This window comes from Anguilla anguilla, chromosome 12 (assembly GCF_013347855.1).
Source record: "Anguilla anguilla isolate fAngAng1 chromosome 12, fAngAng1.pri, whole genome shotgun sequence".
NCBI classification, from domain to species: Eukaryota; Metazoa; Chordata; class Actinopteri; order Anguilliformes; family Anguillidae; genus Anguilla; species Anguilla anguilla.
Genome location: NC_049212.1, coordinates 34022311 through 34035088, shown reverse-complemented (window position 1 = coordinate 34035088; position 12778 = coordinate 34022311). Strand labels below are relative to the sequence as shown.

Below are 12778 nucleotides of genomic sequence, written 5' to 3'. Positions count from 1 at the left end.
GCAGGATGGTGGTTTTATGATAAATCTGATTTTCATCGGATACAGCAAATAAACCAGAATCATACTTAGGATTAATTATCCCATCTCTGCGTGTATTACTCTCTTTTTGCATGTAAAATGGGGGCCAATTTGTTTCTGTTGTGCTGTTTAATTATAGCTTAACTAGCCAATATTGAAAAATTTATTATGATTCTCTTTAAATAAGGGGTGAATCTGCGCTTGGCTTTGTGGCCTAGGAAAGACTGGATGAATGTAATCACACAGAATTGTCCTACGCTGCTGTGTGGAGAGTCAGCGCTGTGGTGTCCAGTAGATCAGATGCCAGTACATGCTACTACGCAGAGCTTCACATAGAAATTCGAGAGGGATGAAGATGAGCGGGCGCGGTCTCTCCCTCAAGGCACATGATGTAGCGTCACTTCATTTCACAGAGTTCTAGTCTGAGTTGGAGGAAGCTCAATGAGACCTTGGCCGAACCCCCCCAGCCCAGCCCAGCCCAACCCCACCTCACCCCAGCCCAACCCCACCTCACCCCACCCCATCCACCCAGGGTGACGCTACAGACAATCCTTCATCGCCCTGCGTGGGTTCTGGCTGTGTTCAGATCCTGTTCTAGACCGTGGGGGCTCGTCCGGGATCAGCCTCCCAGCAGCCCCCACGCTGCCACATACTGACTGGAACACTGCTGCATTATGGGAGTGCAGGTGACACGCCCTGCCGGTTTTTAAATGGAGAATCATGCAGTGTATCAGCACCGCAGTGCTCTACAATGATTTCAGAGCCTCACACTTCTGCCCGCTATGACTGATGCTCATTTTAACGGTTATAAATACTGTGGGCTCGGCACCATTCAGTATATCTAAACATGGGTGTTTGGGTGTTTCCACAAAATGGGACTTACTCAACAGGAAAAGAGAGATTGATTCGTTGACTCTTTAGGTCCTGGTAAAATTTTATTCTGCAGATCCCTGAGAAATTTCAACAAATCATGTTACCAACCAAAACATGCAATCCTATAAAAGAGTGCCGTTCTAAATATTGGATGTGGATGTTTATTTGAAATGTATCATTAATCATCAGGACTTTTTTTTTTTTTTTTACTGGTTTATAAAGAGTGAAATTATTTAAAATAGTGTTTGACACCAAAGTTGGTTCTTTCAGATTCTGTTTTGCAAATGAGCCCTAGATCGACCTGGTTCAGTCTGATACCAGATGATTGACAACCTTTTTATTTCTGCAATGGCAGTGCAGCATGAGAAACCTCAAAAACTGGGGTGAAACGTCACCTGTGATAAAAGAAGCCGATATTCAGACACAGTATTTGGACCAATGTGCACGATGGCACTAGTGTTAAAATGGCCACTTCTCACACAGCACCTTTTAGTTTAGAGACAAGATATTGGCTCTTAATGGACACTTGAACAGGAATCCAACTGAGATGTCTTAATGGGCAAGATAATAAAAAATTAAATAAAGAAATAATCAGGTTTTTTAAGCTGAAGATGGAGGACTCTGAATTGGAGAACACACTTCCCGGAGTTTTTGTCCCATTTTCTTCCTCTTTCATTTTCCCCTTGTGTGTGACTCTCCCGTTTGCACGGTGATCATGCGTTGACCGTTGACCGAGCTGATTGCTGAGGTGAGCCAATGAGTTTGTCTGTGTGAAGCTGTGCCTTTTGTAGCAGATGGCAATGAGAGGAGCAGGAAATGAGCTCAGTGTGAAATATATGAAATAAAACCGTGAAAAACCAAGATTTGCTGAAAATGGTGAGAGGGAGAATGAAACCCGTAGTTCATGAGAGCATGAAATGAATGTGTCACCGTGGTAATCGTTTGTGTATCTGCGGCTTGCAAGGGTTGACCAATAAAAATAAAAAAATACATAAATAAAAAATTCTTTCAGTGACCTCCCCTGCTCTGATGATGTTTGTCTTCCACACAGACAATGTGCAGCTGAATTTGAATGTGTCGTGTGGCCAAACTGGCCTTTTTGCGTATACAATTCTACATTGCTTACATGCGCTCAAACTTAATGTAGCTTAAGATGTGGAAAATGAAGGTTCGGAGGGTAAAAGTCATCCCCACTATTTTGTTCCAATTACCTGGATTTGCAAATCAGCATAATTCTTCCAGGAGAGAGAATTAATGTGTAAAATCAGCTGGCTGAGTTCATGGGTGGGAGAAACACATGGCAGGACTTTTACTTTCTGACCCCTAGACTGTCCACCTCTGGTTAACACATGAGCAGCTGCTGCTATCTTTTCAGTCTACAGACATGATTTCTGGAGTGCCTCTGCTGAATGTCTGATATTAATAAAATAATCCTAACCCTCCTCTTTGTGTGTTCTCTCAGATGGCTGGGACAACTTCTCTCACCCATACAAGAAAAAAGAATACGGAAAATGGGAGCTCTACATCCCCCCGAAAGAGGACAAGTCACCGGCCGTGGCTCACCTGTCCAAGCTGAAGGTTTCTCCTCTATTACTACCTTCCCTTTTTATACACGATTGACATCTGCCAACAGCTGTGTGAATACGCTACACTGAACCAGACACATTGTCTTTAGCTCACGGGTACTCAAATCTGGCTCTCAAGTCCAAATCCGGTTCCCGGTTTTTACTTTTCTCTCCGGTAATTAACTGAAGAACCAGTGCCACTGGTTGGCCAGACTGTCCTCACGCCTGAGAATCAGATCTACAACATCAGAGTCCCAAGTGCTGTTTCTTAATCCTTGTGCTACACTGCCACCCACTATGCTACCCAGCCACTCAGGCTTCTAGGGTGGTGTATCTGGCTAATGTGCTAGCGCTTTGTGCAGACATGCAGCCAGTTCTGGACTGCACCATTTCTACATAATCAGCGGTGTCCTCATGCAGGGAGGGAGAGGTTCGGCCAATCAGAATGCTCTCTGCCCAATCACTCAGAGCAACTGCTGTGGTTCTTCAGGGCACCGTTCTTTAACAACATTTGGTGTCGAGGATCATGCCAAATGTTACATTTTTACAAATTTGCATTGCTGCTAAAAAAAACAAACCCTTCTTGCCATTTCGAAATGGGCACCTTATTAGCTAATGCATAACTGAGGCAACAGTGTGTAGTGTTTACCAAAATGTAGTTTAGTATTTTGTTCCAAATTACCCTTATTACAGTGCATTAAGACCTTTTTGTTTGTGTTTTTATAACTGTGAAGGCAGAGTCGTTCAGCCAAGCATTTAACACCTCCGGAATCCTATTTTCACGCATACGCATTCTTCAAATTGACTTGACCGCTTGTATTGTCGGATTGTAAGCGGCAAGACGTATTTTCCACAATTTCTAGATGAGTAGGCTACTGAGAGTGTTTATGCAGTATACATGACATTGAAAGCTCTGCTCAGCTCAGCTCATCTTTCTGGCAAAGGTCAACCTCGGGATAAGAAACAGCCCTGCTCAATGGCACCTGCTACGCCTTTGTTCGCCCTTCAGGCCTTCTGATTGGCTGGTCAGACTGCCGGGCCAGCGTGTGATTTGCTGGCCCTTGCATCGAGCCTCACAGGTCTCCATGTAGGAAACTGGGCCTGGCTTAAACACAGGTGCACAAGCAGGGCAGTACTCTCCTGCCTCCTCTGCAAACAGCCCTTTCACTCACACACACGTGCGTGCACACGTGTGTACACATACAAGCACGCACGCGCACACAGACACACACACAGACATGCTCACTCACACACATGTGCGTGCACACGTGTGTACACATACAAGCACGCACGCACACACAGACACACACACAGACATGCTCACTCACACACATGCGCACACACATGCATGTACGTAAACACAGACACACACACAGACACACACAGACATGCTCACAGACACGAAGATGCACAAACCCACACCCAAACACATACAGATATGCATGTGCACACACATACTTGCATGCACGTATACTGTACACTCACTCACTCGCACACAAATACTACACAAATACAAATAGTTACTTTTTAAAATTATATTAAAAATGAACGTTTATTGTGAGAGTGTATTACCTACTTTGCGCAAGTAGTGATGCTATTTATTTTCATTAAGCAAATCAAAATTGTTGTTTTTATTGTAAAATATATCAACACTTCACTCATTTTGCTAAATGAGTCTAGACTGTTTTTGTCATTCATTTAGTTAGTCAAAAACACATTTAGTCCAAAACACAAACCTTATTATATGAAAAACATGAATTGCCTTAAAAATGGAATATAATGCCAGTCACACAATGACTAATTCATTTAATCTTCTGAAAAAGACAAAAAAAACAAAAACAACAAAAACCAAACAAACCTGAAAACAGTTTTAATTAAATGGAAAATGTCTGCAGCACAGAGGGCTTTTAGGTCTTAATGAATGATGCTCATTGGAGAAGATGATCGCTCTGACATTACTGGTCCCGTTCAGAGTAGAAAGGGCACATGTAGGATAACACTGACAACCTGACATTAACCCGTCAGATTTCGTACTGCACTTTTCTGATTAAAAATTTGTTCACCTTGTATTGCTTTTGAATCTTCCTGAGAAGTATCTAACCAGTGAAACTGTCCGTGTTCTCGAGCAAGTAAACAATGAAGTGTAGAAATGCGGTTCAGGCAGAATTTACAGTGGGGCCCGGGGGCTCTGTGATGCTCAAGGGCCTGTCTGGATGAGATCTATCCATGGAGCTGTTCTTCACCCTGCACTTTCTGAACTCCAGCCCAAAGATCGGCACATAGAACATTCCGGCCTGTACAATGTTTCTCATAAAGGGACTGTTGCATTAGTCTAAGGTTCAAACTGAATTGGCTTGAGTATAATTCTTTCAACAATGATGGCAAGAACACTACAATCATGTGCTTTTATTGGCTTTTATGCCAATTTTAAATAAAATTTTTTGGAATGTACGTGTAATCCATCCATCTGATTGGCCGGCCAGACTGCCTGGCCAGCGTGCCGAGCCATAACTCCGTCCAGCTACCAGTGCAGTACTAGTCTGTCTGTCTGCTGCTGATCTGCGCCCACATCTGTTTATCCATTCTGCAGACGACGCTCACATCTTTTTCGCCTCAGTGCAGCTCTCCTTCAGCTCATTTTTCTGCCCTCCTATTGGCCGTCAGACAGCTTGGCGGGATGGGGCCGGCTTTGTGTCCGCAGGTGACGGGGGGCTTAATGAGCGGCACCGCGGGATTCTGGGACGCAGGTAGCCGGCTGGCAGCGGGAGTCGCCCGGTCGTTAGCCACCTCGGAGCGGAGCGGAAATTAGGCTCGTCGTTCCCAAGTTATTCCTCCGCTTTGTGCAGAGGACAGAAACGAGCCGGGAGGGGGGTCCGCTCTCGCCGGGTAAAACACTCCAGTGTCGATTCAGTCCCGACCTCCCCCCGTTTTGTCGTTTGTTTGGCTGAAGGGGGGGTGGGGGTGGGGTGGGGTGGGGTGGTGTGGGGGGTCATAACTGTTGAGTGATCACTGGAAAAACTTAAATGGACTCTGCTTTACTTTGGAAACGGCCTTTAACGTTTTGCTTGGGCTGTGTCTAAGTCTGAGGAAGATTGGGGAACGAGCTCAGGAGGAATAATCTTTTTCCGCCAGACACCCAATGTCACAGAGGGAGGCCGTAACGACAGACATTTACAAAAATAAGGAAAGTTTGATCTTTAAAAGGAGCTATTTAGGAGTCCTTCAGATTCCCATTGTAAACCTGGCCCACTCCTGCGCTGCCTCCTCCTGTCACTCATTTCCTTTGATTACCCAAATCATGCAACTCGTTCCCATTTTCCCAGCATGCAACAGTGCCGTCTTGCCCTCGTTCGCTGGCGTTCTCGCGATTCTTTCTTTCGTTTGGCTGTTTATAAGACGCAGATGATTAATGGCTCAGAGACGCCAAGTTTGCAGTGTCGTAAAGAGTGAGTAGGGAAATAACCGTATAGAGAAGATTCATAGGTTTTTTTTTTTTAAGTATAAGTCTTTGTAAATGGAGCTGTATCTGTTCCATTTGCTAAATGGGCAGAAAATTGCCTTGGATGAGATGGAATGCAAATAAAATGGCTTCTTTAGGGAACGTTGTGCTAGGAAAACATGTCGGTACATAGGTGCTACAGCTCATAGCTCATGGAACTGTGACAATGCTACATGGTATTTTGCAGGCCACATTTTTGTTGTTTTCTGCATTTTTCCAGTTGGACATATTTTTCAACTCCGCTCACGTCGGGTACAGTTGAAAATGCGTGTGCTGTAATTCCCTGTGTGATTTACGTGCTGTCAGCATTCTATTCAATATTCCAACTGATGCAAGACTTACGATACCCCTGCTTCTGTGCTAGCATATTACAGATTTACAGCTATACTATTACTTATTTATTTATTTAATTTTTTTCCCCTCTGTAAATTTCACACCGGCTGTCGCCCGGTGGCTCCCTGTTTGTAAAAGCGCGGCTCACACGTCCGTGTAAAGCCTCTGAAGAAGACGTAATGTCTCAGTCGGTTAACGGTTAAGATGACGCAACAATCAATCGGCACAGTTCGTGTGTACGGGTAGTACACGTGCGCCAGCGAGACACGCAGCATTACAGTCCACACACCTGTGCTTTACAGAACCTTTTCCCATACACATTCTGTTTAAACGTCTCTTTAGTAAATGATGGTGTCTATGATTATGTGAATGATGATGCATCAGTCATGCTAAATTTGTGACAGTGTGTGAAAGTAAAATACTTTTACCAAGCAGTTTTGTACAGTCTGTTAGCATTGTTGAAAAGTTTAACTAAATACAAAACTTGCAGTGGCTAGAGGATACAACTGCATTCAAATGATATTCTCAACATGACTACACACACACATGCACGAAAGCACGCACGCGCACACACACACACACACCTCCTGTTCTTGTCATATTTCTTCAGGCCCTTATTGTAATGTGAGCCCTTTTCATCCCTTTCCCTCCCCAGGTAGTTGTCCACACCAGAACAGGGGAGCGACTGTATCGGATTTCTCCCTGGGCGAAGTACGTGACCAAGACGGGAGATTCCGTCATCTATGACTGGGTGCACTGGGACCCCCCTCACCCCTACCTGGTAAGAGCACAGAGAGCGACCACGTCCAAAAAAGAGCTAATTCAGGACACCAATGCAAATTCAGCACCGTCACCTCACTGCTTGAAGGTCCCAAGTTTGATTCCCGGCCTGGGCCTTTCTGTGTGGAGTTTGCATCTTCTCCCCGTGTCCGTGTGGGTTTCCAAATAAGACTAAGTAAATGCGAAAGCTAAATCAGGTGTCCTTAATCTGACTTATCCAAAAAGGGCCAGTTTGGGTACAGGCTTTTGTTTCAACAGTTACACACCCAATTATTCTAATCGACCACTAGAGTCTTTGCTAAGGACCTCTATTAGTAGAATCAGGTGTGTAACTGCTTGGTTGAGACGAAAGCCTGGACCCAACAGCCTGGATTAGATTGAGCCCAGTCATACCTGTTCACCGATTCCGAGCCTCATGCTGCTCAGTAACGGTCGCCTACCCTGGCTTTTCAGCAGAGCTCCGTCCGCTAAGCATCACGATATTGTTGTGCTCGCCAACCGCGTGTTTTCTGAAGTGCCGTGTACGCGCGGTCCAATTGCGGCCGAGCGTTCTCGCCTGTGTAAATGTTTGCGCGCGGCTCGCCGGCTGAGCCGCGGCGTCGCACGCTTCAGAACGAGGAGCGGGTTCCCGCTCGTGCGTCTCCGCCGCGCTCCGGCCCCGCGGTTTTGTTTCCTGTCTGTCGTCTGCGTTATTCGCAGGCGGATGTCGAGGGAAAGGCTTTTGTTTGGCATGTGGAACATCTCTAATAACGAGTTAAAGGATAGAAGTACGGGTGAGTAATCTCATTTTAGGAGGGGGGGGTGGGGGGGCGGTAATCTCTTTTGTTCATAAGTGGATTTTCTTAATACGGCCTGACTTTTTAATACAAAGCAGAGCGGCACCCAGCCTGACATTCACAGGTCTTCTCAGGGTTTTTGTTTTTTAAAAAAATTTTTTGGTTTGGGTTCACGCCCCGTCTCCTGCGTCCCGCAGCACATTCACCCGCGCCCCAAGAAGCCCAGGAGCCTGCGGATTTACGAGTCCCATGTGGGGATAGCCTCGCCGGAGGCCAAGGTCGCCTCCTACACCAACTTCACCGTCAACGTGCTGCCGAAGATCAAGGACCTCGGTGAGTGAGGAGGCCACAGGAAGCTGGGTCAGGAAACGCGCGCTCCCGTTTCAGCACTGCTGTGTGTGTGGGCAGGAACTCACCTGGCGGAATTAATCTACCCTTCCTTCCTCAGCTGTCACAACGACCGTTATTAATGCTTTAAAATAATTATCGACCTTCCATTAAGCAAAGGCAAGGCAAGGCACGTTTATTCACGCAGCACCTTTGCAAACGCAGTGGAAATTCAAAGTGCTTTATTCATCAAAGACAATTAAATTCCAGTTTAAAAATATAAAAACACAATGATTACATAAAATGAGAGAAAAAGGAAAGTAATGAGAAGGATAAGTCTAAAAGCAATACTGAAGCTTTAAAATTACTTCACTTCAAATCGAGAGGTTCATGTTTGGCAACGTGACCAGATAGATTCGTAATTTGTCAACAACAAAGCCACAATTTGCTAGCAAAACGTATTGCAATAGACATGTAGAAAAGCTTGATGGATGTGTCTCACTGTAACGCTTGGTATCAGTCCTTGTTTTGGTGTTACTACCTGTGCTTCTGGTATATCAGCAGAGATATTTTGCAATAAAGTGGAAGTGGTTTGAACTAAATAGCCTGTGTGTAGTTGGAAACAAATGTATTCAAATGTAGTCGAAAGGAAACTTTTGTTTCAGAGCTTGATTTTTTTTGTGAGACTTGCACGGCAAAAACCAAAAAAGAAAAAATGTAGTCATATATTTAGACTTGAATCCTAGACTTTTTTGCTAAATAAGACAAAAATATTGCCAGTGAGGTGAAACAGTTTGACACATTTAAAGATTTTTCAAGATTTGCCAATGGGGTGAGAGAATTTCACTTTTTAAGCAAAAAGTAACTAACAAGCTAATATTTTATATTTGAGATGGAAAAAAAAAAAGATTTAAGTCTCATTACAAGACTTTAAAACACTTTCTTAGACATGTACATTTTTTTGCAGTGTAAGAGTTTTGTTCACCCGTGTGGCAGAGCTGCTCGATGCTGAGAAAGCAGAGGTTGAGAGGGAATGAAGTCGGAGTTGTCGTTGGGCCTCCTCTCTTCGCTCTCCATCACGTCCCCCATTTCATTAAGCGAATGGGACACAGGCCCTTATTCCCCAGTGCTGACACTTTCAAACCAGCCTGCTGGTGGCTGGGCCTACCTGCCTGGTCCACTTCCTGTTTACTGATGCACATTGGTGTTTGATGGGGCTGGAGTGGTCAGGACCAAATTTAAAGGAGGGGAAGCAGAAATATGTTTATGGAGTTTGTGTTTGAATAATAATATTAACAATAATAGTAATAATAATGATGATGATGATAAATAATAATAATGATAAAGATAATAATCTTTGTCTGTGTGTGTGTGTGCAGTATGTGTGTCTGAATGTTTGTGTGTGTTTGTGCTGCGTGTGTTTGGGGGTGTGGGTGGTTTAATTTGATGAAAGATGCTCCTTCAGCATTTACATTCTTTCTCCTCCCGTGATTTCAAACTGCCTTAAAAGGAACCTTCCGGATCCTCCAACGAGCACATCTATTCAGCACGTGAAGCATCTCGTAGGAAATCCGGAATCGTGTAGACAAATGATGACAAATTGCAAACCAGAAATAGCCTTAGCATGGCTATTGTGACACCCATTAATTAAGTAAAAATATGGACTCCGGTAATAAGCAGGAAGTAAGTTCTTTTTTAAGCAGAATGAACACACCATTTGTCTATATGAGTTAAAATCTGGCAGGAATAGTTTAGGACTTTTTTTCTTTCTTTACTTTTTATAAATTCGATACTAGTTGGCCTTGCAATGACGCATTAGTACCTTATTTATCCCATAGTATTTAACATCAGCTAGTACTGAGTGATCTATATTTTGAAATGTGTCTGGTGATAGCATTGTTTGTCAGTTTTAGTCCAAGGAATTTTGAGATTAAGACCGTGGCTGCTGGACTGGTAAATCCTACATAACCAATGATATGAAACAATTGGCATGTTTATCCCCTACTTAAAAAAATAAAATAAAATAAAATACAATGTGTGCATGCATGCATGCATGCGTTTGTGGATTATGAGGGAGTGTCTGCGTGTGTGCGTGTGCGTTAGATCGAAACATACCGTTTGTGTTCGCCTGCATCGTAAGCAGGGTCTGCTGCTTTAAGGACAGATCTGGCTGGTACAGCCAGCAGAGAGCCTGTCTCCGTGGGCAGCTCTCTCTCTCTCTCTCGCTCTCTCTCTCTCTCTCTCTCTCTCTCTCTCTCTCTGCTGCCAGGTGAAAATCTGCGCCAGAGCAATCCCGCTAAAGAATAAAGCTGGAGACGCGGCGGCGGCGGCGGCGGCACTTGAAGGAATGCGCACAATGAGATCCTCGGCAGAGCTAAACTCCGGGGTCTCCCGCCGCAGCTGCCGCTCGCATGCGCCGCGCCGCGCGGCTCGTCTCCGAGGCCGCGGGGGAACGCCGAACCCGTGCTGTTAAAAGGCAAACTTCCCGTCACCTCGGGGGGCTCTGCGCTCCTCATCAAAGCCCAAACTTTCCTCTGAGGCCTCATGGGGGGAAAGACACGCATACATACACACACACACACACACACACACACACAACCACACGCACACACACACACACACTCACTCACACAGGCGCACGCATACACACGGGCACACTCATACACACACGGACACACACACACACACACACAACCACACGCACACACACACACGGGCACACTCATACACACACGGACACACACACACACACACACACAAAACCACACGCACACACACACACGGGCACACTCATACACACACGGAGACACACACACACACACACACACGCACACAACCACACGCACACACACGGGCACACTCACACACACACGGAGACACAAACACACGCACACACAGGCGCACTCATACACACACGGACACACACACTCGCGCACACACAGACAGACACACGCACTTACACTCTCACTCTGTCTCTCACTCTCTCTTTTAAATATGCACTATATACAATATACAATGGCAATAAAGAGCTCCCTTCCTATCTGAGCACTTTGAATTCTGCTGAAAGGCCCATCAGACCGTTTTCTCAGTTACTTATTTCCCAGTCCCCCCCCCCCCCTCCGCCATCTTGGGGACATGGCACCGCTTGTCACCATGAAGACAGGCCCACACGGGGGAACATTTCTTGAAACCGTGGGTACGTGTGGGGAGGAACGTGTCATGTGACAGCCGCGAATCACTTCAAATGTGGGGACTCAGAAGTGTCTAAATATTTTTATTTGGGTGATGGCACGATTTCTAGCAGCTGCCGCTACACGTTGCAGGTATTTTTTCACCCTGCAGTTTTTCCAGATGACTCCAAATCCGAGTATTCGGCAACAGCTGACATCAGCGTATCTGTAAACTATACGTCTTTTAGTGGCATTCGCCAGGCTTCTAAGATGTTGAGGTGAAGTCGTAAGGGAGCAGAACCTTTACTGCTACGGAAGCTAACCCTTAGCATAGCATGCTAAGGCCACCCTGGTGTCATTCACTGTGGGAGTGAGTCCTGGGAAACAGCACTTTAAATAGTGAGTAGAGGTCAAAGGCGAGGAGGATGAGTTGCTCGCTGTACTTTGCGTGTGACTTCCTGTTCTGGCCTCTTGCCAAAATAAAAAGTTTTTTGGCCCGGACAGGTTTGTGCTTCTCCTGAAGTGAGGAGACTTGGGTCTGGATTCATTCAGAATGTGTTTTTTGGTTTGACTTGAGGTTTGTTCTTTGTGCAAAAACATGGGTTAGTGTCAGTTTTGGTGATTGCAAAACAGTGTGTGTGCGTATGCCTGTGTCTGTGTGTGTGTGTGTGTGTGTGTTTGTGTGAGAAGGAGAAAGAAACATCAGAGTTAAGTATGAATGTTAATTGAATTCAGGCCTTAAGCTTAAGTTTTCATGGAACTTGTTGGTTCAGCAGTTTTGTAATTTTGCTCCTTGTAGCGCTGGTTGTTGTGTACTATTTGATCCCCACAGCAGGAGACACAGCAAAAGATTTGATGATGAAAAATAACCGTGCGCAATTCATTTGCCCGTTCAGAACCCATTTTGTTTAAATGACTAAACCTGGCTTGATACAAGTGCAGTATTTTGTTTGGAAAAATGATTAACTGCCCTGTCCTCCATGGAAGTCAACAATTTCTCAACTTTCTCAACAATTTAAGCAGAGACCACGTGAGAAGCCCTCAGTTTGAAACCGAATGTGTCATTTCTCCCCGGCTGTGTTTTTCTCCAGGTTATAACTGCATACAGCTGATGGCCATTATGGAGCACGCCTACTACGCCAGCTTTGGCTACCAAATCACCAGCTTCTTTGCTGCATCCAGGTAAGGCCTCTCTGCACCAGCTCTTATTTAAAAGACACTTAACCCACTTTAACCACTCAAAGCTGTACAAGGGTAAACTGCCCCATGACACAGGGGGTTCCATACAAGTTGAATTATACTTAACACCTAAATTTCCATCCATCCATCCATCCATTATCTAACCTGTTTAATCCTGGTTAGGGTCACTGGGGGGGGGGGGGGGGGGGGGGGGGGGGTTGGAGCTATCCCAGCATGCAATGGGTGAGAGGCACGAAT

General features: G+C 45.2%; 1 protein-coding gene across 1 annotated transcript in view; it reads left to right on the top strand.

Annotated features, from left to right (window-relative positions):
• gbe1b (glucan (1,4-alpha-), branching enzyme 1b) overlaps nt 1–12778 on the top strand; it is a 114969-nt gene that overhangs the window by 21751 nt on the left and 80440 nt on the right. The window contains exons 3-6 of the mRNA XM_035385140.1: nt 2354–2469; nt 6944–7069; nt 8042–8177; nt 12433–12523. Of these exons, the coding sequence (XP_035241031.1) occupies nt 2354–2469; nt 6944–7069; nt 8042–8177; nt 12433–12523 (469 nt within the window). The remainder of the gene's footprint in view (nt 1–2353; nt 2470–6943; nt 7070–8041; nt 8178–12432; nt 12524–12778) is intronic.